Source organism: Protopterus annectens, chromosome 7.part1 (genome assembly GCF_019279795.1).
Source record: "Protopterus annectens isolate FY-2018-M chromosome 7.part1, PAN1.0, whole genome shotgun sequence".
NCBI classification, from domain to species: domain Eukaryota; kingdom Metazoa; phylum Chordata; order Ceratodontiformes; family Protopteridae; genus Protopterus; species Protopterus annectens.
Genome location: NC_056740.1, coordinates 255,753,380 through 255,773,394, shown reverse-complemented (window position 1 = coordinate 255,773,394; position 20,015 = coordinate 255,753,380). Strand labels below are relative to the sequence as shown.

Genomic DNA, 20,015 nt, shown 5'->3' with positions numbered 1-20,015 from the left:
CGTAATGCTACACTGCAGTGCCAGCAACCCAATCACCTGGAGTGGAAACAGAATCCATAACCTTCTGGTTTTCCAGCACCAAAGGCAAGTGTTCTACTGTTATGCCACTGACACTGCATTAAAATGTAAGGCTTTCAAATTTGATATGCATTCACCATTGATCCAAAAGATAACTGCTTTTACATTCAGTGCTATTATACAAGTTTATAAATCTAAAAATGCCAATCTTCCCTTATCCTAACACCTTATACAATTTATATATGCACTCTTAAGCTTTGTAAGACACCAACAAATGTCATGAACATTCTATTTACTATTTTTGTGATGGAACAAATGTCAGCCTGGAGTAGTACAGATTCTGCAGATTAATAACTGGGAAAGAGGTCACAGTGTGTATCACACAACACCACTTAACTGTTATTAAAATATGCACATTAGTGAATAGTGAGACGGGATGAGATAAAACATGCAGAGCTGTTTATGCTTGAGCACTTTCAGCAGTTTAAACACAAAGCACTCTAATCAGAGCCTTTGCAAGTATTAAGTAGGTGGTGGGGTATGATGCACTATTAATTAAGCATTTTTCCCCATCTAGCAAAATTTATGGCATCTTACCATAATGCTAAATCTGGGAGAAAAGGTCCACCCACAATAACCCATAGGACCAATGTACCAGTTGTCAGTATCACTCAGTACGTGAAACTTTTCTCAGGTGGTCAAGTCAACACCCTCACACCCCCACAATGCACTAGTTACTGCTGCTTCTCTCCAGTTCAGGATGAAACTGGAAGCTACCCACATACAAAGCCACATACAAAGACATTTGCAATGAAATTAAAAAGCAGAGCCAGGGAGCAGGAAGGATGGTTACAGCAAATGGGCCTCTTCTCACAGATCTAGCCTTATGGCAAGCACTTTGTAACTTCTCATATCAGAGTCTTTCCACAATAACCTGTTGAAGAGTACCTACCTAATTTGTCTAAGTAGATGTTCTATAGAAACATACCCTTGATAACTGTGTCCTTGAAGGAAGATCTAGACCTGGAAATAAATGTCCAGCTTGTAATGCATTTAAAAGGTGTTCAACCAAGATACGTGGCAACAGCATACATGTCAACTCAGAAAAATGTATTTACTTATGTCACATTTGTTAACCGGGTTAGTCCAACTGAGTTTGAAAACAAACACATTTTCAGTGGAGACCCGAGGGGAAAAGCCACAGCAAACATAAGTAAAGATAATGTGACAACATACAAATATTAAATAATCACAATACAAAACAATTGTAAAAAGAAAAGGTTATTAGCTATTTGCATTGCACTGATAGCAAGCAACCCATTTTCAGTGGAGACCAAAGGGGAAAGATCCCCAGCAAACATAAGCAAAGGTAAACATACAGGACAAAAACTATTAACAATGCAAATAAGAAATTAATTATAAGAGAAAACCAAAAGAAAAAATTATGAACGTTAAGGGTTGCACTGATAGCAGTGGTCAAAATGTACAACATATGAGAGTAAATACAAAAAGATAATTGTTCAAAAGAAGGAATGCACAGACATTGATAGGAAGTGAGGAGAAAGAAATAGTGTGGAGAATGACAGGGGGAGAGAAAGGAGGGGGCTATAGTAATAGAGATGACAGTTTAACAGGTTAATTTAAGCAGAAGTTACTAACAGAGAAAGAAAATTAGGAGATGCAACAGGTTATACAGTAGGTCAGACAGACTACGTGTGGTCAAAGCAATGGCATAATTTCAAGTTTAGCAGGTGAGGTTTAAGCTCCTTTTTAAAACAGGGAAAGGAAAGGTTGGATCTAATATGGAGACGGAGTCTGTTCCAATTTAGTGAGACAGTGTTTATAAAGTAGTTTGCCAACATTCCTTTTGGGTTTATAAAAGGAGAGAAGATGCTGATCAACAATGTTAGAAAAGAAGGCTGAAGATGCAATAGCAACTGTGGTAAATGTTTTTGGAGAAGATTGCAGACATCTGGCATATTTAGTAATTTTCTAATGCATTTCCTTTTGCTTTACTGAGAAAGGCAAAACACTGAAGCCTTGATGCCTTCCTGACCTTTAGGAAACAAAAATAAATGGCCAACTTTCTGAGGAGCCAAAATCTCAACATAGTATGAGAGTTGTCCATGAACAGCCATATTGTGAGGGAAAGATTTTCCTAGCATTAAACAGGATGCACGACTGACAAATGAACTGACCAGTTCAGACTACATTATGAGGCCACTAAGCACAAAGGAGAGATTTTTTTAAACACTTTTAGTAAGTTATCACTTAAAACACAAGCAGACATGCATTAATATAAAAAAATCATTTACATTTGTCATATCCATGCATTACACCTTATATTTTTTTTGAAACAATTATTCACTTCAGCATTACACAAATAACTCACTACCTGCTTTCCCTTAAACCTCACTCCTCTTCAACATTACTATACATGTATTTTTCCCACAACTATCATTTGTGTGGTTTGCTCCTTCACGAAGATCTCACCCTTTAGTTCTTTTACCTCTTTTAAAACATTCACTAGTTCAGTTACAGTTGCATTAGATTTCAAATTTCCATTTTCTAGTAATTGCTTTTTTAGCAGCTAACAGCATTAAACTTATGAAGTCCTTGTTGATTATAGGCACTTCAGATCCCCTGTCTCAGCTCAAGAATTACTTCCTTAGTTACAGCCATTTGCTCCCCCAACAATACTGACGGTATACTCTGCAGGGAATTTTTAAAATCTCCCAACTCACTACTTTCACAAAAAAAACATGTTCCCAGTTACCTCTCTCTCTTCCATTACCTCTGGCATTTGCTACCTACCTGAAGAGAACTTCTCTGAAGTCTACTTGGGGTATAAAATTATCTATGCAAACAATTCCAAGCCAATGTCCTACACCTTCAAGACTTTGTTATACTTGGGAGTCATACTGATGTTCTCCAATTGTTCATTTGTAAACTGCATTTCCAGTCCTTCTTCCCTATCTTTTCTAACCACCTCTGATTGATTGTTATAGTTACGTGATATTTTATATACTCTACTAATTATTCCTTTTGTAATAACAAATTCTACTCTAGACTCAACTATAAACTCCAGCAGAGTTGATATTTCACATAGTACTCCCTATCTCTTTCTCTTTGCCTATGCTCCGATATGAATCATATGAGGGAAAGGCAGTTTCTAACCAGCAGTCCAAACTTCTGCTTGGCCTCATCCCACTCATTACCCTTCCTTTTCTATTTAATTGCTCACAATACCTTGGTTCCTTGACCACTTTTTTCCAGTAACTTCCAGCCCCCTTGCCTATTTTCTATACCCCTACTTGCAGTTATCCCTACTGGGAAAATCTCCTTGGCCTAATTGTAGGAAAAAAAAAAACTTTCTACAACTTTTTGAATATACAATTCTGTATGGTAGTCCTTCACCTTAAGGCCCTGTATCCAAAATGCTGCTCACTCCTCATTTCTTTAACTTCCCCATTTGATTATCAAAGCTTTCCAATTTAAATGTATAACCTCCTGCTTGCATTATGTACATGAACCTTAACTGCATAGCTTTAAAGTACCCATTCAAATCAGGTAATCTTAAACCACCTTCTCCTATAGGGACGGTAAACTTACCCCACTTAACTCTTTCCTTTTTCTCTTCACAAAAGGTTGTTCAACCGTTTTAACTCTGATACTGCCCTCAAAGTCTCCGCTGGTTAATAAAACATGTTTGACTTTTACTTAGAACTAAAGAGACTGCAAACATTTTCACTGTCTGTCTCTATCTATATTCATAATCAAACACTTTCATGTTCTCATTTTTTTTATTCTCTCTTTGCACATATCCTTAGCTGCCATGACAGAATCCTTTTTAATTTATACACCCAAATACTTCATCTTAAGTCTCCATAAATATGGGTATTTGTCTAGACTCAACTATAAACTCCAGCAGATTTGATATTTCACATAGTACTCCCTATCTCTTTCTCTTTGCCTATGCTCCGATATGAATCATATGAGGGAAAGGCAGTTTCTAACCAGCAGTCCAAACTTCTGCTTGGCCTCATCCCACTCATTACCCTTCCTTTTCTATTTAATTGCTCACAATACCTTGGTTCCTTGACCACTTTTTTCCAGTAACTTCCAGGCCCCCTTGCCTATTTTCTATACCCCTACTTGCAGTTATCCCTACTGGGAAAATCTCCTTGGCCTAATTGTAGGAAAAAAAAAACTTTCTACAACTTTTTGAATATACAATTCTGTATGGTAGTCCTTCACCTTAAGGCCCTGTATCCAAAATGCTGCTCACTCCTCATTTCTTTAACTTCCCCATTTGATTATCAAAGCTTTCCAATTTAAATGTATAACCTCCTGCTTGCATTATGTACATGAACCTTAACTGCATAGCTTTAAAGTACCCATTCAAATCAGGTAATCTTAAACCACCTTCTCCTATAGGGACGGTAAACTTACCCCACTTAACTCTTTCCTTTTTCTCTTCACAAAAGGTTGTTCAACCGTTTTAACTCCGATACTGCCCTCAAAGTCTCCGCTGGTTAATAAAACATGTTTGACTTTTACTTAGAACTAAAGAGACTGCAAACATTTTCACTGTCTGTCTCTATCTATATTCATAATCAAACACTTTCATGTTCTCATTTTTTTTATTCTCTCTTTGCACATATCCTTAGCTGCCATGACAGAATCCTTTTTAATTTATACACCCAAATACTTCATCTTAAGTCTCCATAAATATGGGTATTGCTGAATCAATTCATGTGTGGGTACACAGTCTACAGTTATAGACTTTTTTTTTCTACATTTATTTCATATCCCACAAAGATCAAAATACCCTTTACTGGATTTAACAAGTACAATGCGTCATATGCAAATAAAGCTAACTTTTCTTGATTAACTAACAGTTATAACCTTGAATTTCTGAGTCTCTTATTTTCTTTGCCAATGGCGCTAAATATAAAGCATACAAAGGTGAAAGAAGACACCCCTGTCTGCCTGTTTTTTGCTTTTTTTGTGTTGTTCAAATACAGCTTGAGAGAGGAATCCTGCCCCTTAATTCTTGACCCCAACCCTTCATATAGCCTACTAATTAAACCTATTATTCTACTAGGAAATGCAAATAATTTCATTGCCCTGCTCATAAAATCCAAGCAGACTATCAAACACTTTTGCTGCATCAAGACTTCCCAACAGTAGCAGCATTTTCTTATATTCTGCCTTCCTCTGGATCATCACCGATCTATTAACATCCTTGAATGTTTGCCTCTCAACCACAAAAACACATTAATCCATATCTATCAAATTTTGTCTTCAATACTAAACACTTTATATAAATCGTTGTTCAAAATTAAAATAGGTGTATATAAAGCTGGGTCTGAAGGATCACTGCCATTTTCAAGGCATTTCCACTACCCATTTCTGAAATTCCTCTCTTTATTATGTAGCAGGAAAGCGCCAGCATCTCTCCTGAATCTTTACCTTAAATGTAATCGGTGCACAATCTTGAAATAGTTATTGGCTGTGTCAAAAAGCTTTCTTTAAATACACATGCTCCTGTAAAATATAATTTGTATCCAATCTAGCCTAAACAAGCAAATTTGGAAGTATAGCCTGCAAAAAACACAAATCAAGATGAGCGGGCTCAAAGCTTTCCCAACATCAAAATTATCACAAATCGAACCTGTATGTCTCCTTTGTTAAAAACAAGCAACTCCCATAAAACAAAATCGCAAATGACTGGTTTAATGAGTACAGGTTAAGCAGTTTCAACAATAAAATTCATAACGACCATCAGGAAAAAGAAGTTACGTCTTACCATAACGTTCCATCTGTATTGTTGATCCTCGTTCAGTCATTACATATGGGTATTGGTCCAGACCTCGGAACCGAGCCGGCCATCTTCTAAGCTCGCGTCAGCTACTAACTCTTGAGCTAAAACTCTTACCCAGAATTCCCCTCTCCCCGTTACCTCAGATTGAGTTTGCAAGTCAAAAGAAGGTAGAGGCTACCTCTAGTCAAATGACCTAATAGAACCGGATGGTGAGATCCATTAGAAGCCGAAGGAGGGAGGGTCGCAATGACTAACGAGGATCAACAATACAGATGGAACGTTATGGTAAGACATAACTTCTTGATCTGATTTTGTTAATCCTCGTTCATTCCTTACGTATGGGACAGAGTCCCCAGCTACCTGTACTCCTTGGAGGCTCTCATGGAAGGACATTCCTGAGCACCATAGAACCAAAAGATGCTCTTCCCCTGGAGGCCAAATCCAATTTGTAATGATTGATGAAGGTATGAGGTGTAGCCCAAGTTGCAGCTGCACAAATGTCATGTAAAGAAGCTCTGGCATGGAAGGCAGCAGAAGTTATCACCGACCTTGTAGAATGAGCCTTTATGGTAGTAGGTAATGGAATATTACGTTGTCTATAAATAAAGGTCACACGTCTTTCAACCATTTAGCCAACGTGACCTTAGCAACAGCACATCCTAATCTAGGTCCAAAATAGGCCAAAAATAACTGGTCTGATTTACGAGGAGCCTTAATCCTGTTCAAGTAGAAGCGAATTTGCCTGTGAATATCTAATGTATGTAGGCAATACTCTCCTTTGTTTGAATAGCTGGGGAAGAAAACTGGCAATTCAATGGTTTGATTAATGGACATTTCAGAGATCACTTTTGGCAAAAAGGAAGGATTAGTTCTCAATTACACTATCTCTATGAAAAATCAAATATGGACTCGATGCATAAGGCTTGAAGCTCAGAAATACGTCTGGCAGAAGTAATGGCTACCAAAAACAAGGTTTTCCATGACAAGTACTTGAGGTCGCAAGAAGAAGTTGGTTCGAAAAATGGCATTTTCAAAGCTTGTAGAACTAATGACAGGTCCCATAGTTGAGTAGGTTTTTTAAAAGGGGATTTTAGATGATTCACACCTTTTATGCAAGTCTTGCATAATTTGTGTGACATGAGAGGAGTCTTGGACACCATCACGGAAATTAGATATCCAGCCAAATGAACTCTAATGGTAGAGGCCGACAGACCGGATTGAAAAAGAGTGGAGTGGCTAGATACTCCAGTACTATCGACACTGGTGCTGAAAATGGATCTACCCGCTTTTCTTTCAGCCAAAATGTAAATCTTTTCCACTTGCTTAGAGAAGTAATTCTGGTGGAAGACTTGTGAGATGCAATAAGAATGTCTCGTACTGGCAAAGAAAGATCATTCTGCCTGGCAATCAAGGGAATTGGAGGAGCCAAGCTGTGAGCTTCAGGCTGCCCAAGTTGGGGTGAATCAGATTCTGCAGATGGGAGATCAACCCCAGGGTTGGATGGAGAATCTACGGTTGATCTAGCAGGTGAGGCCAAAGGAAGGGGAACCAAATCTGACAAGGCCAATATGGCGCCATGAAGATCACTTTGCTCTTCAACCGGCGGGCTTTCTTCAGAAACTGGGGAATGAGGGGGAGAGGAGGAAATGCATAAAGTAGACCCAAGGGCCAATCGTGGACTAGAGAGTCCCTGGGTGACTGTCCCGAAGGGGGAATCAGAGCAAAATAGTTGCTCCATTTGTAGTTGGTCAGGGATGCAAAGAGGTTGCAGCAAAGAAGACCCCAGCGGTTGAAAATCTTCGCCACTATCATGGGATTCATGGACCACTCATGAGGTTGTAGAATACACCTACTGAGTCTGTCTGCTATCACGTTGGAACTCCCGGGAATGTGCGTTGCTAGAAGAAAACGGTTGGTAGCCATTGCCCATTGCCATATCCTCATGGCCTCTCGACAGAGTGGGTAAGCTTTAGTTCCGCCCTGTTTGTTGATGTACCAGACCACCGCCATGTTGTCTGATTGTATCGCAATAGTCCCAGATGGCAGCAGGGGATGGAATGCTTGCAATGCCAGAAGCACCACCCTCCACTCTAGAACATTTATATGCAGATGGGCCTCCATTTCGGACCAAGTACTTTGGATGGTCTGTCCCTGACATAGCCCCCCCCACCCCATCAGGGAGGCGTCCGTGGTCACTGCAGCCTTGGGTTGTTGGGGAGAGAAGGGGCAAGACCATTGTGATGGGTTGTGGGTCATCCACCAATTTAAATCCTGTTTGCACCTGTGAGTTACCCGAATCTTGGCTGAAAGAGGGTACTGAAAGGGATACCACTGGGTGAGCAGTGGCCACTGTAGAAGCCTCATGTGAAACCTGGCCAGGGGGGCAATGGTGATGGAGGCTGCCATGGAACCCAACAACTGTAGAACAGAATGAGCTGTGGATTTCTCCCTCGAAAGGATTGGGATCAGTTGTTCATTTATCCTTAGAATTCTGTGCTCTGGAATGGATGCTCTGCAATCCTTTGTATTCAAGATGACCCCTATGAATTCTGTGGACTGAGATGGGGTGAGATTGGATTTTTTTCCTGTTTATGGTTATGCCTAGCCTTTCTGCAGAAAGGAGAGAGCATGCCACGACTTCTTCCAATAGATGTCTGGTGGGGGTGGAGATGAGCCAGTCGCCTAGGTATGGAAACACCTGTAATCCTTGTAGTCGCAAGTGAGCTGTGACGACTGCCATGCATTTTGTGAACACTCTTGGGGCTGTAGAGAGTCCGAAGAGCAGCACTCTGAACTGGTAGTGACTGGCTCCCGCACGGAAGTGAAGGAATCTTCTTGATGGCCTGTCCACTTTTATTTGGTAGTACGCATCTTGGAAGATCTACCGAGCACATCCAATCGTCTTTTTCCAAAAGTGGAAGGATAGACTGCACTGTGATCATCCGGAATTTTTGTACTCTTACAAACTTGTTCAATACACCGAGATCCAAAACTGGTTTCCAGTCCAAGGTTTTCTTTGGCACTAAAAATAGTCTTGAGTAGAATCCGGATCCTATCTATTCTGGGGGGACTACCTGGATGACTCTTTCTTAGCAGCTTTGATATCTCTAATGCTGCTTCTTCCCTTTGGACTGGGAGGAACGTCAGGTAAGTTATGTTGGGGGAGCGTGACAAACATCGAAGGGAATATGACAACCTCTGGTTACTATCCTTTGTACCCAAGAATCGGTGGTGGTGGTTAGCCAGGCAGAAGGGTACAAAGAGAAATGACCCCCAACCACTTCCAGAGGAAAGCAGTTGGGCCGCTCTTCAGGAGCGTTGGTAGGATTGGCCAGAGAAAGAGTCCCTGGAACCCTGGTTACGTGGACCCCCCTCTGCACCGAAAAGGGCATCTTCCCTGTGAGTTTCCCCCTCTGCCTCTAGGGGAGAACTCAGCCTGTGTGTCACGGAAAGGACCCCGAGACTTTTTGTACCATATCTTCCTACTCTTCTGGTTTCTGGAGAAAGCCCATTGAGGGGAAGCATAACGGACACTCACAGCAGAAAGGGTCTTACCGTCCTGTTCACATCTGGCCAGTGTGCTTTTAATCTTGGGTCCAAACAATGAAGAGGCTTCGATGGGAGCGTTGAGAAAGGAAGCCTTGAAAGGTTCCGCGAAATTACACAAGCGCATCCAGGCGTGTCATCTCAGAACAATGCCTGAACTTGCCGCTCTAGCTGCTCCTTCTGATGCGTGAGATATCAGGCACATGGAGGAGTTAGATATCGATTCAATGGTGGCTAGCTGAGAGGCCACTTTGTCACAGACCTCATCAGACACGGCACCAGCCAAAGTAGGGCTACTACGTAGGGCAGGCTATTTAAGTCAGCATTATGTGTGTCATGTAGTTCTGAAGAAGTCAATTTTATGTACTTCTGACGAAAGTGCTAAACTCTTATCATGGTGCAATAAAAATATTGAATTTTTATTTTTGGTGCAGTGCTCTTGGTTATTTATTCCATTCAGCTTTTTCTGGGTTTGGATATTTTCGTTTTTCTTAGTTTGTAATGGTCATAGTACATTCAAAATTGTCTATACCTGTATTAAAATCATCCGTTTCTTTAGCTTGACTGTCATTAGTCTTATTGAAGTGATCATTGCCCATTAATGGCAGAAATATCATATTGTTCCTCTTGCTTATAACCTCCTGACCAATTTCATTTAGCATACCTGCAGGGTACCCCCTTTCAGTAAACATCCTACATAAATTATCTATTTCTGCCAAAAACAAATTGTCCCTTGATCTAAGCCTAGATGTCTGCACAATTTGGCAAATAGGTTTTCTGTACAAATTAGAAAAAAAATTCACCCTTCTCAAAATCCTTTGTGATAGCGATGTATTCACCTCCAGGATTAAAAGAAGCAATTTCTTTAAGCATGGTGTTAAAACGACGAGCTAAGCTATAGCATGTTAAGCCACATATTTACTTAATTATTCACACAATGTTCATGAAAGTTTTTTTTTTTTACAGGGATTGGCTTTTATGAATGAATATATGAAACATTTATGATTGTTTACATATTTATAAAAAAGGGTTAAGTTCATCAACTATAATTGATTTAAAAGGGATGGTCACATGATTGTTAATGAAACTATGTACTTAAATGGCTGCTGATATGCAAATGATTGTTCTGATGAAGTTCTTGTGAATTTTATGGATGAAAGCACTTACTCATTCAATCACTCGTTTGAGATTTTACTTTGTATGAGAGCTGCTTGTTTTTAACAAAGGAGACCTTCAGGTTCGATTGTGTTAATTTTGATGTTGGGACAGCTTTGAGCCTGGTCATCTTGGTCCAGTCTAGCCCAGTTATAGTACCCTGGAGAATTATATGCAAATTCTGTCAAAATTTCTACAACTGAATTCACATCTTCCATACCAGGATACTAATTTCTTCAGAAGTCTACCTTCTTTCGTTGTATTTTCCCCTTGTACACCCCCCCCGATACATCTTCACTATTCCACCCCCCCCCCCCGATACATCCTCACTATTGCACATCAAGTTTCGGTCCCTACAAAAATAATATTCTATGCTGAAAGCAGATTTCTCCCAGTTTTTTAAAGCTTCATGACTGCAGTTTTTGGCGGAACATAAAATATAAAATCCACCACTGCCCCCCCCCCCTTCTAGTACCCTTTTTCCTTTATCCTTGACATACTACTGAACGTCTATCATAATTTTTTTGTCAAAGTCACATTCTCATTTCTATTCAAGAGAGTCTCCTGCAACATTATTTGTACCCTTCATTTAATACAATTCAATACTTTTTACATTTTTGTCTATACCTGCAAGGCCATTTCAATTTCACGATAACATGGACAGAATAGCAATTATGACAAAAAGCTACTACTCCCATCTATAATATACAATAGCTCTTTTGAATGTGCATTATCAATAGCTCCATACATTTGCTAATATAATTCAATACTCTCTGCATTTTGTCAATACCTGTAAGGCCAGTTAAATTCCTTAACATGGACAGAGCAGCCATTATGACAGAAAGCTACCACTCCCACCAACTTTACATGACAGATGTTTTGAATATGTGCTTTCAACTTCTGGTGTACATTCACACCAATGTCTATCAGGCCGATTTCTTATGCAGTTGCTTTTTTCATCTCCATTTGACATTTTTTAATTACTTTTTGATTCAATGAAAACACCCAAACAAAAAGCTGAATAAATGTCCAGAGTCCCCCACTCCTTTTAAATTCAGGATAAGCACACACAACTCTGCACATTTTCAACAAATGAAGCGTATCCCTCCAGACAGGAGCAGTTGTCCCAAATCAACAGCTGTACCCACAGGCACTACCTAATGTAAAATTTAGGTAACCCAACCTAAAGCATGTTACAGCCTGCATTCCCATTTAACCTGATTGACATAGATATTATTTTGTTATCTCTATATCCTCTCATATGTGAAAAACAGCTTCCATGCCTGTGGTAAACATTAACTTTTAGCTCAAAGAAAAAGTGCACTTGCTACCTTCAAATAAACTAAACTATGCACTGTTCAAATAAAGGCACTAAAGTAAGATTGATGGGGAGGCCCCACACTTTTAAACTTCATTTTTCACTGAACTGCTGGCCACTGTGCATTTAAATGTTACAATTCTCTCAACAAAGACTGTTCAGAACTTTAAAGATTAATTGCTTATATCTGCAGATAGATCTCACAGTAAAAGCAGGCAGCAATACAAAAGAAAACCAACTAAACTGCATAGGCATTGAAGAAGCTTTATAAATTTCACAAAAAACACAATGTACAGACTTCTCCTGGCCAAATCACTTCACCCCCAGATTTCCTAGAGCATTCGTCAATGGGGAAAAAAAGCTAAACATTTTCCAGGTCTTTCATCATTCTTATTTTTCAGTTTTGTATGATTAACAAAACCCTTGTCTACAGCTTAAATCATGGACACTGTATAGAAACCAGCCCCTGTAAACACACGGGAAATTACTATCTTAATTCCACTTATATCAATACACTTATACCCCACACCTCAGCAGTATATAATTTTTAAAAACAAATCCTTCAATAAAGTATTCTCTCATATGCTTAGCTCCATATTTTAGGAAGTCAGTCACTGACATTTTTCTACATTACAAATAATGTAGTCAATAAATCTAGGCACTTACCCGAGGGATGTGCTATGTTTCAGCTCCTCCCAGGTCTCTTTGGAAGTTCTGTACAGTTGATAAGCTTCTTCCCAATGACCATTAACCATGGCAACCATAATATCATTCAACATGTGCCTGCTGACCTCATACCTGGCAACAGAAAAAGTATCTATGTATTATGTATTCACCATAAATGTTCCATCTGCGTTATCCATTTTCATTATTCCTCAATCCATTCCAATCCTTGGATCAGACTTGGCCTTTATTTTCAGCTCGTGGCCACTAAAACTCTCAAGCTCCTCCTTTGCCCATAATGCCCTATCCCCTAACATACTTCAGATCTTGTTTGCTGGCTTATTGCGTAAAGGGAAATATTAGCAGCATATTAACACAAATCCGTATCTGGAGCTCAACATAAGCAACAGCATTTCCCATATAAAGTCTCATTCTTCCAGAAGTCATTATTTCAAAAGGTAGGGGGCTTGTAGGAGGGGAGGGAAGTGGAGGAAAAATGAAAATGGACAACACAGATTGAATGCTACAGTGAATACATAACTTCATCTGATGTTGTAAATTTTCTTCCATTCCTCAACAATTGGGACAGAGTCCCAGCTACCGGAAATCCCAGAAGGACTCGAAAGGATATTCCTGAGCACAGATGAGCAAAAGACTGTTCTTCCCCTCGAGACCAGATCCAATCTATAATGAGTAATAAAGGTATGAGGATTAGCCCAAGTGGCAGCTGTACTTAAATATATCGTCCATTGATGCTCTGGAAAGAAATACTGAAGATGTTGCCATAGACCTGGTTGAATGGGCTCTTAATGGCTTTGGTAAAGAAAGGCCTAATCTGTTACAAACAATATACAACCTGTAAGCCACTTGCCTAAGGTTACTTTTGTGACTGGCTTTCCCAATTTGGAATCTGCAAATGAATCAAACAACTGATCTGTTGTTCTAAAATGTTTTGTTCTATGCAAGTAAAACGGCAATTGCATGCGAATGTCCAGTAAGAGTAACATATATGCACCACTTTGTAAAATTTGGAGAGATCACGGGCAGATTAACAGATTGGTTGATGTTGGATTCTGACACCACCTTAGGAAGGTAGGACTGGTTCATAAAGCCATGCTATCCTTATGAAAAACTAAGTAAGGAGGTTTAGAAGACAGTGTTTCAAGTTCTGAAAGTCTTCTAGCAGAAGTGATGACTACCAAAGATATAGTTTTCCAGGTCAGAAACTTTAACTCACATTTAGCTGCTGGTTCAAAAGGTGAAAATTAAATGACTAATTCAAATTTAAATCCCACGGCAGAATTGGATCTTTATAAGGGGGGGGGGTCTCAAAAGAAAGGTACCCCTCAAACAGGCTTTAGAAAGTTTAGATGAAGCCACGGAGGAGTTTTCAATCCCAATGTGAAAACTGGAAATATCAGCCAGCTGTACTCTAATAGTTAAACTGTCTCCGTTGAAAATTACCAAGAATTCAAGGACACTTCTGGTGCTGTAAGGGGATCAATGTGCTTATGCTGCACCCAAAAAACAAATCTTTCATTTACTTCTGTACAGTTTCCTTGCAGAAACTCTGTGGGAAAACAAAAGTATATGACTAACAGGAGACGAGAGCGTATGTTGTCTGGTTATCAATGGAAGTGGAGAAATCATGCGCTCAGTCCTAGGTTTGAGATATCCGGGTGAATCATGCCCGTCGGGTGAGACAGAAGGTCCAAAATTGGATCCAGACTCCATAGTGGACAGATTGGATGAGGCCAAAGGAAGAGGAACCAAATTTGTCGAGACCAGTAAGGGACAATGAGGATGACTTTGCTCTTCAACCAGGATGCTTTCTGGAGAAATTTGGGGATCAAGTGGACTGGGGGATAAGCATATACAAGACAGGAAACAATCGTGCAGGAGAGCATCTCTCCAACTCCCCCAGCTGGGGAATTAGGGCAAAGAACCTGCTGCACTTGCTGTTTAGAGGAGACACAAACGGGTCACAGCAGGGCTGGCTCGAATGACGAAAAATCATTTCCACCACATTCGTATTGAGACACCACTCATCAGTTAGTAGAATGGACCTGCTGAACTTCTTGCTATTATGTAGGATTTCCACGGAATGTGCACTATCAGAAATTGGTTGATGAGCTCGCCCATTTTCAAACCCAGAGAGCTTCTGATATTTTGACATAAGGGGTAAGGATCTGCTTCCTCCTGGTCTGTTGATGTAGCAAACCATGGATATATTGTCAGAATCTCAAATGTCCCAGAGGGAGATAAGTCTTGAAGGGCCTGCAAGACTAAGAGCACTGCTCTCATTTCCAGGATATTGAAATGCAAACTGACCTCTTCGGGGGACCATGTGCCATGGACTATTTCCCAGAAAGTGCCACCCACCCCCCCAATCTGGGATGCATCAGTGATCACTATGGCCTTGGGTTGAGGAAGAATAAAGGGACATCCATGTAGAACTTGATCTGAGTGGATCCACCACCAAATGGTATCTTTTGCATGCTTGGGTAATTCTCATCTGAGTGAGCATGTACTGAGGAAGAAAGAAGGAAGGATCACTGATTTGCCAACATCCACTGAAGAATCCTCATATGAACACTTGCTAATGGAACTAGAACTATAGACACAGACACTAATCTCAAGGCTTGTAGGATTAAATGGGCAGAGACTGCAGAGTTGAGAATTATTTTCCTGACCTGGAATCTGATAGTCTGTGCTCTTGACAGAGGAGGAGAAGCTGTCATGGATACTGTCTTGAAAATGGTTCCTATGAACTCCAATGTCTGAAATGGTTGTAAATGAGATTTGTTGTAATTTATGGTTATTCCTAGACAGCAGTAAGTCTGGAGTACCTGATCTCGAGCTCTTATCAATAGATGCCTAGTTGGGGCAGTAATGAGACAGTTATCCAAGTACAGAAACACTTGGAATCCCTGCAGTCTCAAGTGAGTTGCTACCACTGCCATGCATTTGAACACCCTTGGGGCTGTGGTGAGAACAAAGGGCAGTGCTCTGAACTGATAATGGCTGGCTCCTAGCCAGAAGTGTAGGCACCTTCTGGATCGTCTGTTCATTTTTGTGTGGTAGTACGCATCCAGAAGATCTATAGTACGCATCCAGAAGATCTATTGAACACATCCAGCCGTTCATGCACAAAAAGGGCAGAATGGACTGAACCCATGACCAACCAGAACTTGGTGTGCTGAACTGATTTGTTCAAACTGCTGAGATTCAAAATCAGTTTCCAGTCCCCTGTTTTCTGTGGTACTAAAAAGCATCTTGCGTAAGTTACGGATTCTACCTGGTCTGGTGGGACTTCTTGGATGACTTTTTTTCTAGCAGCTTTTGTATTTCTAGTGCTGCTGCTTTTCTCTGACTGGGTGGAATATCAGGAGGAAAAGGGAATTAAATAACCTCTGGAAATAATCCTCTACACCTATGTATCTTTTGTAATGTCTAGCCATGCGCTTTGGTGCAGGAATAAATGACCCCAATTGCCTCCAGAGGTGGACAATTGGGTCTCCTTTCAGAAGCGCTTGTATAGTCTGAGAAGAAATCTCTACACCCTTGGTTCTGTGGGGGGCCTCTGCCACATGGGCAGCTTCTTCTATTCGAGTTCCCTCCTCTGCCCCTGGGGGAACCATCTCCCCTTAGATCTAGGAAAGGACCCTGGGACTTTCTGAATCACATTTCTGACCACCTTGATTCCTTGAAAAGGTCCACTGAGGAGTCAATAAAATGTACTCCCAACTACAGAGAGGGTCTTTCCATCTTTCTCGCACCTAGAGTGTGTGTCCTTAACTTTAGGGCTGAATAGTTTGTCAAAAGAAGGATTGAATAAAGAGGACTTGAAGGGCTCCACAAAGTCACAAGCACATCCAGGCATGCCCTTCTAATGGACATGTCTGAACCCACCACCCTTGAGGTACCTTCAGCTGCATGGGAGATGAGCCTCATGGACGAATTAGCAATCAACAGTAAGGTAGCCATCTCTGAGGCCAAAGACGGAACCTCATGAGTGCTGGCCCCAGACAGGGAATTTTGAAAGTTCATTAATCAGATCCCTGCATAATCTTGTGAAGTGTACCAAATAGTTCAGTGATCTGAGTGCAAAGGTCACTGAAGAATACACATGCTTCCTAAATATGTCCACCACCCTAGACTCCCTGTTATGGGGACAGACAGAAGAACTCTGCTCTGAAAGTTCTTTCTTGGTGGCCACAGCCATGACCATGGCATCTAAGGGAACTCCCTTGCTCCAAAATTCCTTCCCTGCAGATGATACCAAATTCCAGTCTGGTCTTTTGACAAGTGGCTCAGAGTTTGGTTCCTTCCACATCTGCCTAGAGATCAAATCAATGAGCTTGTCACCCAGGATGTAGATGGGCCAGACCCAAAGGCCTCCAGGAATACAAATTCCTCTTTGGAAAATGAATCAGTGGAACAACCACCCCTCTACTTAAGGATTTCTAGGATGTCTCCAAATGAAACATCTTTGGGTGACTGGAGTCCACGTGCCTCCTCTTGCACTTCCCCCCGCAAGGGACTTCTTCAGTAGGGTGTTCTGGAGAAGTATCAGAAGAAATAGTAATACCCTGCTGGGTAGCCTGGAAACTTTGGGCTGGCTGACCCTGCAGAGTGAAATGATGGAGGGTGCACAGACCTACAGGATCTGGAGGGGAGATATGAGAGGGAAGGAACCATCTGTTCTGCAGAAGCACAGAACTCTTCCCACCACCTCAAAGGCAGAATGCTTCAGGGAGAAGGAAGCTGACAGAGCAGAGAAGCCAAGCTTCTGACCCATCGGCTCCCCCTGCCCCGAAGGCAATCCACCAGAGGTAGAGGCCGAAGCCGAGCTATCCAATGCCAAAGCTCGAAGGGCCAGATACTGTTGTGACAGCTTCAGAGTTAACACTAATGCCTTGGATCTGCCAGAGATGCTTTGGCTCAGAGTCATCCAGCTCCAAAGCACTCAGAGCAAACATCATCAGAGAAAGCCATGAAGCCAAAGATACTATGATCTTTGGATCTAAATCAGACTGTCCCGACAGACTCCGATGCAAGGGCTCAGAAACAAGTTGGAATGAAGAAAGAGCAGAGACTTGAGGTGTAGTACTAGCAAAGGCTTCATGACATGAGGGGGTAGAAGCTGGAAGAACTCCCATCTCAATCTGCAGAGAGAGAAACTTCGAGAGTAACAGGTCCTAGTTAATGACTTTGATTGTATCATTTCGGATCCAGGTCACTCGATTTACTTTCCAAAACCAGCTTCAGAGAAGAAGCAGGCATGAGATCAGATTTCTTAAGCTTTTTCTTAGGGAGTTCCATCATCGAATCCATGGATGGGGTTGAGGACCCAGACCTGAATGTTTACTAGAAAGCTCCTTTTGCTTAGGTTTTGGGAGGGCGGGGCACACCCCAGATGCAGCTTCCAATGAGGAGGAAGGTGTCAAACCTTTCAAAATTAGTTTTTCCTGTCCATAACGGCCCTAGGATTAAAGGATTTATAATTTTTGCAATCTGTTTGAAGATATGCCTTATGCGTATACTACCTAGGCCTAGAACAAGAGTCAGAAAGTGATAATTTGTGACTGCATTTCTGACATTTTTAAAACCCTGATGGCTCATCAGGCATTTTTAATCAATAAATAGCAAACTAACACTTTTTTTTTTTTTTTTTATATATTTAACAAAAGAGAGATACCTACAATGGTATCAATAATACACTCTTCGTGTATAAAAACAGCGTAGAGGAAAGGTTTACTAACTATGGCAATACAGAATACAAAATTGTAGGAAAGGGAGGTAAACCAGAAAGTTAACATATAAAGATTATTTAAGTTATAAAGGGTGCAAATACAAGAAATTTAGACTCATCTCCAAAATAACTACACTCAGCTCGAGAGCTCACAGTGAACATGTCCGAACATGAAAGCAGCAAACGAGATCTGAAGTATGTTAGGGGATAGAGCGTTATGGGTAAGGGAGGAGCATGAGCGTTTGTTAGTGGCCACAAGATGAAAATAATGTCCCAGTCAGATCTGACGATCAGATCTTAACAAGTTAAGGAATTAATGAAAATCGACATCAGATCAATTACCTACAAACAAAACCCAAACTGAAGCTTTCAGACAGTAACTCACAACTAATAATCTTCATAGGCCCTTACTGCATTTGTTGCAACTTCAGAAAGCAATTAGAAAATAGATGAGAAATATGCTAGTCACATCTATGGGCAAAAAATGACCAAAAATGGAAGATATTTTCTGCCCAACTTTACAAAAATGGGACAGAACTCCAAGTACTCAAGAAAGGCACACTGAAAGGAAGCTAGTTTCTAGGTACAGCTTAGCAGCATAAGGAATTAATGAACCTGTCAGACAGTAAGCAAGTTAGGGACATATAAATCAATCTCACATTCTCAGTTCTAAAGATGACTACATTAAACTAACTTAATTGCACCATGTAAAGCTTACTTCCTAGAAGTTAAATATCTTCTCCCCACAAATATGCTACCCCCAAGATCCAATGTCAGGATATGCCTAGTGCATCTGATTAAAAGGCTAAACATTGGAATATGGAGACCACATAGAAATAATCCAATCATCATCAATTCAAAGGACAGCCCAGACCCTCTGATCTATTTCTGCTGTTAGCAGGAGCACAGTGTCAGGATAAACCATTTAACTGAACTTTTTTAAACCCATCCATCCACAAGACATGGCACATTACCACCAATACTATTGGCAAAGAATAAAATATCACAAAGGGTGGTGGTAACATGGAATAATTACTGAATTACACACAGCATAATAATAAGATATCAAACAAATGTTATAGTGGAATGTTATACCAGTAAAAAATTTTCATAATACCAAGTCCTTCAAAGCAGTGCTGGTACAGATGTGAAAACACTCAGCATAATGGCAGAAGTTAGTTAAAGAGCAGGTATCACTGCTGCAGCAGAACTTGTATCCATGGGCAATAGCCAACGGCAGACATTTACCCCTCTGGAATGATTTTCAGAGCTCTAGGGACATTCCTGTGTCATAAGTGAATGCCTCTCTTTCTCATGTCATTGGTTTAAGACAGCAAAATGGTGGAGCAGTCTATACTGTCTTTCAATTATTTCCTGCTGAAAAGCTTACTGTACATTATGTCATCAAGAACAAACTTTTCCCACTGTACTCCGTCTATAAAGGCATTGAGAGCTAACAAGAAGCATTAAAGAGCCATAGCCGTTTGTCTTGAAAGCAGCTCCCACTTAACTTACGTGTTTTACCAGGCATTTTTTTTTCACTACATACTGAATCATCACACTGAAGAGCTTATTGTGCTGAGGGGATGCCCCTCCTTACTTTTTATATTATACTCAGCCTGACAACACCATCCCCCTCTGCTGTTTTTGGAACTATCATCTGTCTTATCCCCTCCACAGATCATCAGTGATAGAGCCCCTATGACACTGGGGAAAGCTCAACTATACTGCAG

At 40.7% G+C, this 20,015-nt stretch overlaps 1 protein-coding gene across 1 annotated transcript in view; it reads right to left on the bottom strand.

Moving 5' to 3' along the window:
* FAN1 (FANCD2 and FANCI associated nuclease 1) overlaps positions 1 to 20,015 on the bottom strand; it is a 571,422-nt gene that overhangs the window by 346,966 nt on the left and 204,441 nt on the right. Inside the window, exon 4 of the mRNA XM_044078482.1 lies at positions 12,531 to 12,662. Within this exon, the coding sequence (XP_043934417.1) occupies positions 12,531 to 12,662 (132 nt within the window). The remainder of the gene's footprint in view (positions 1 to 12,530; positions 12,663 to 20,015) is intronic.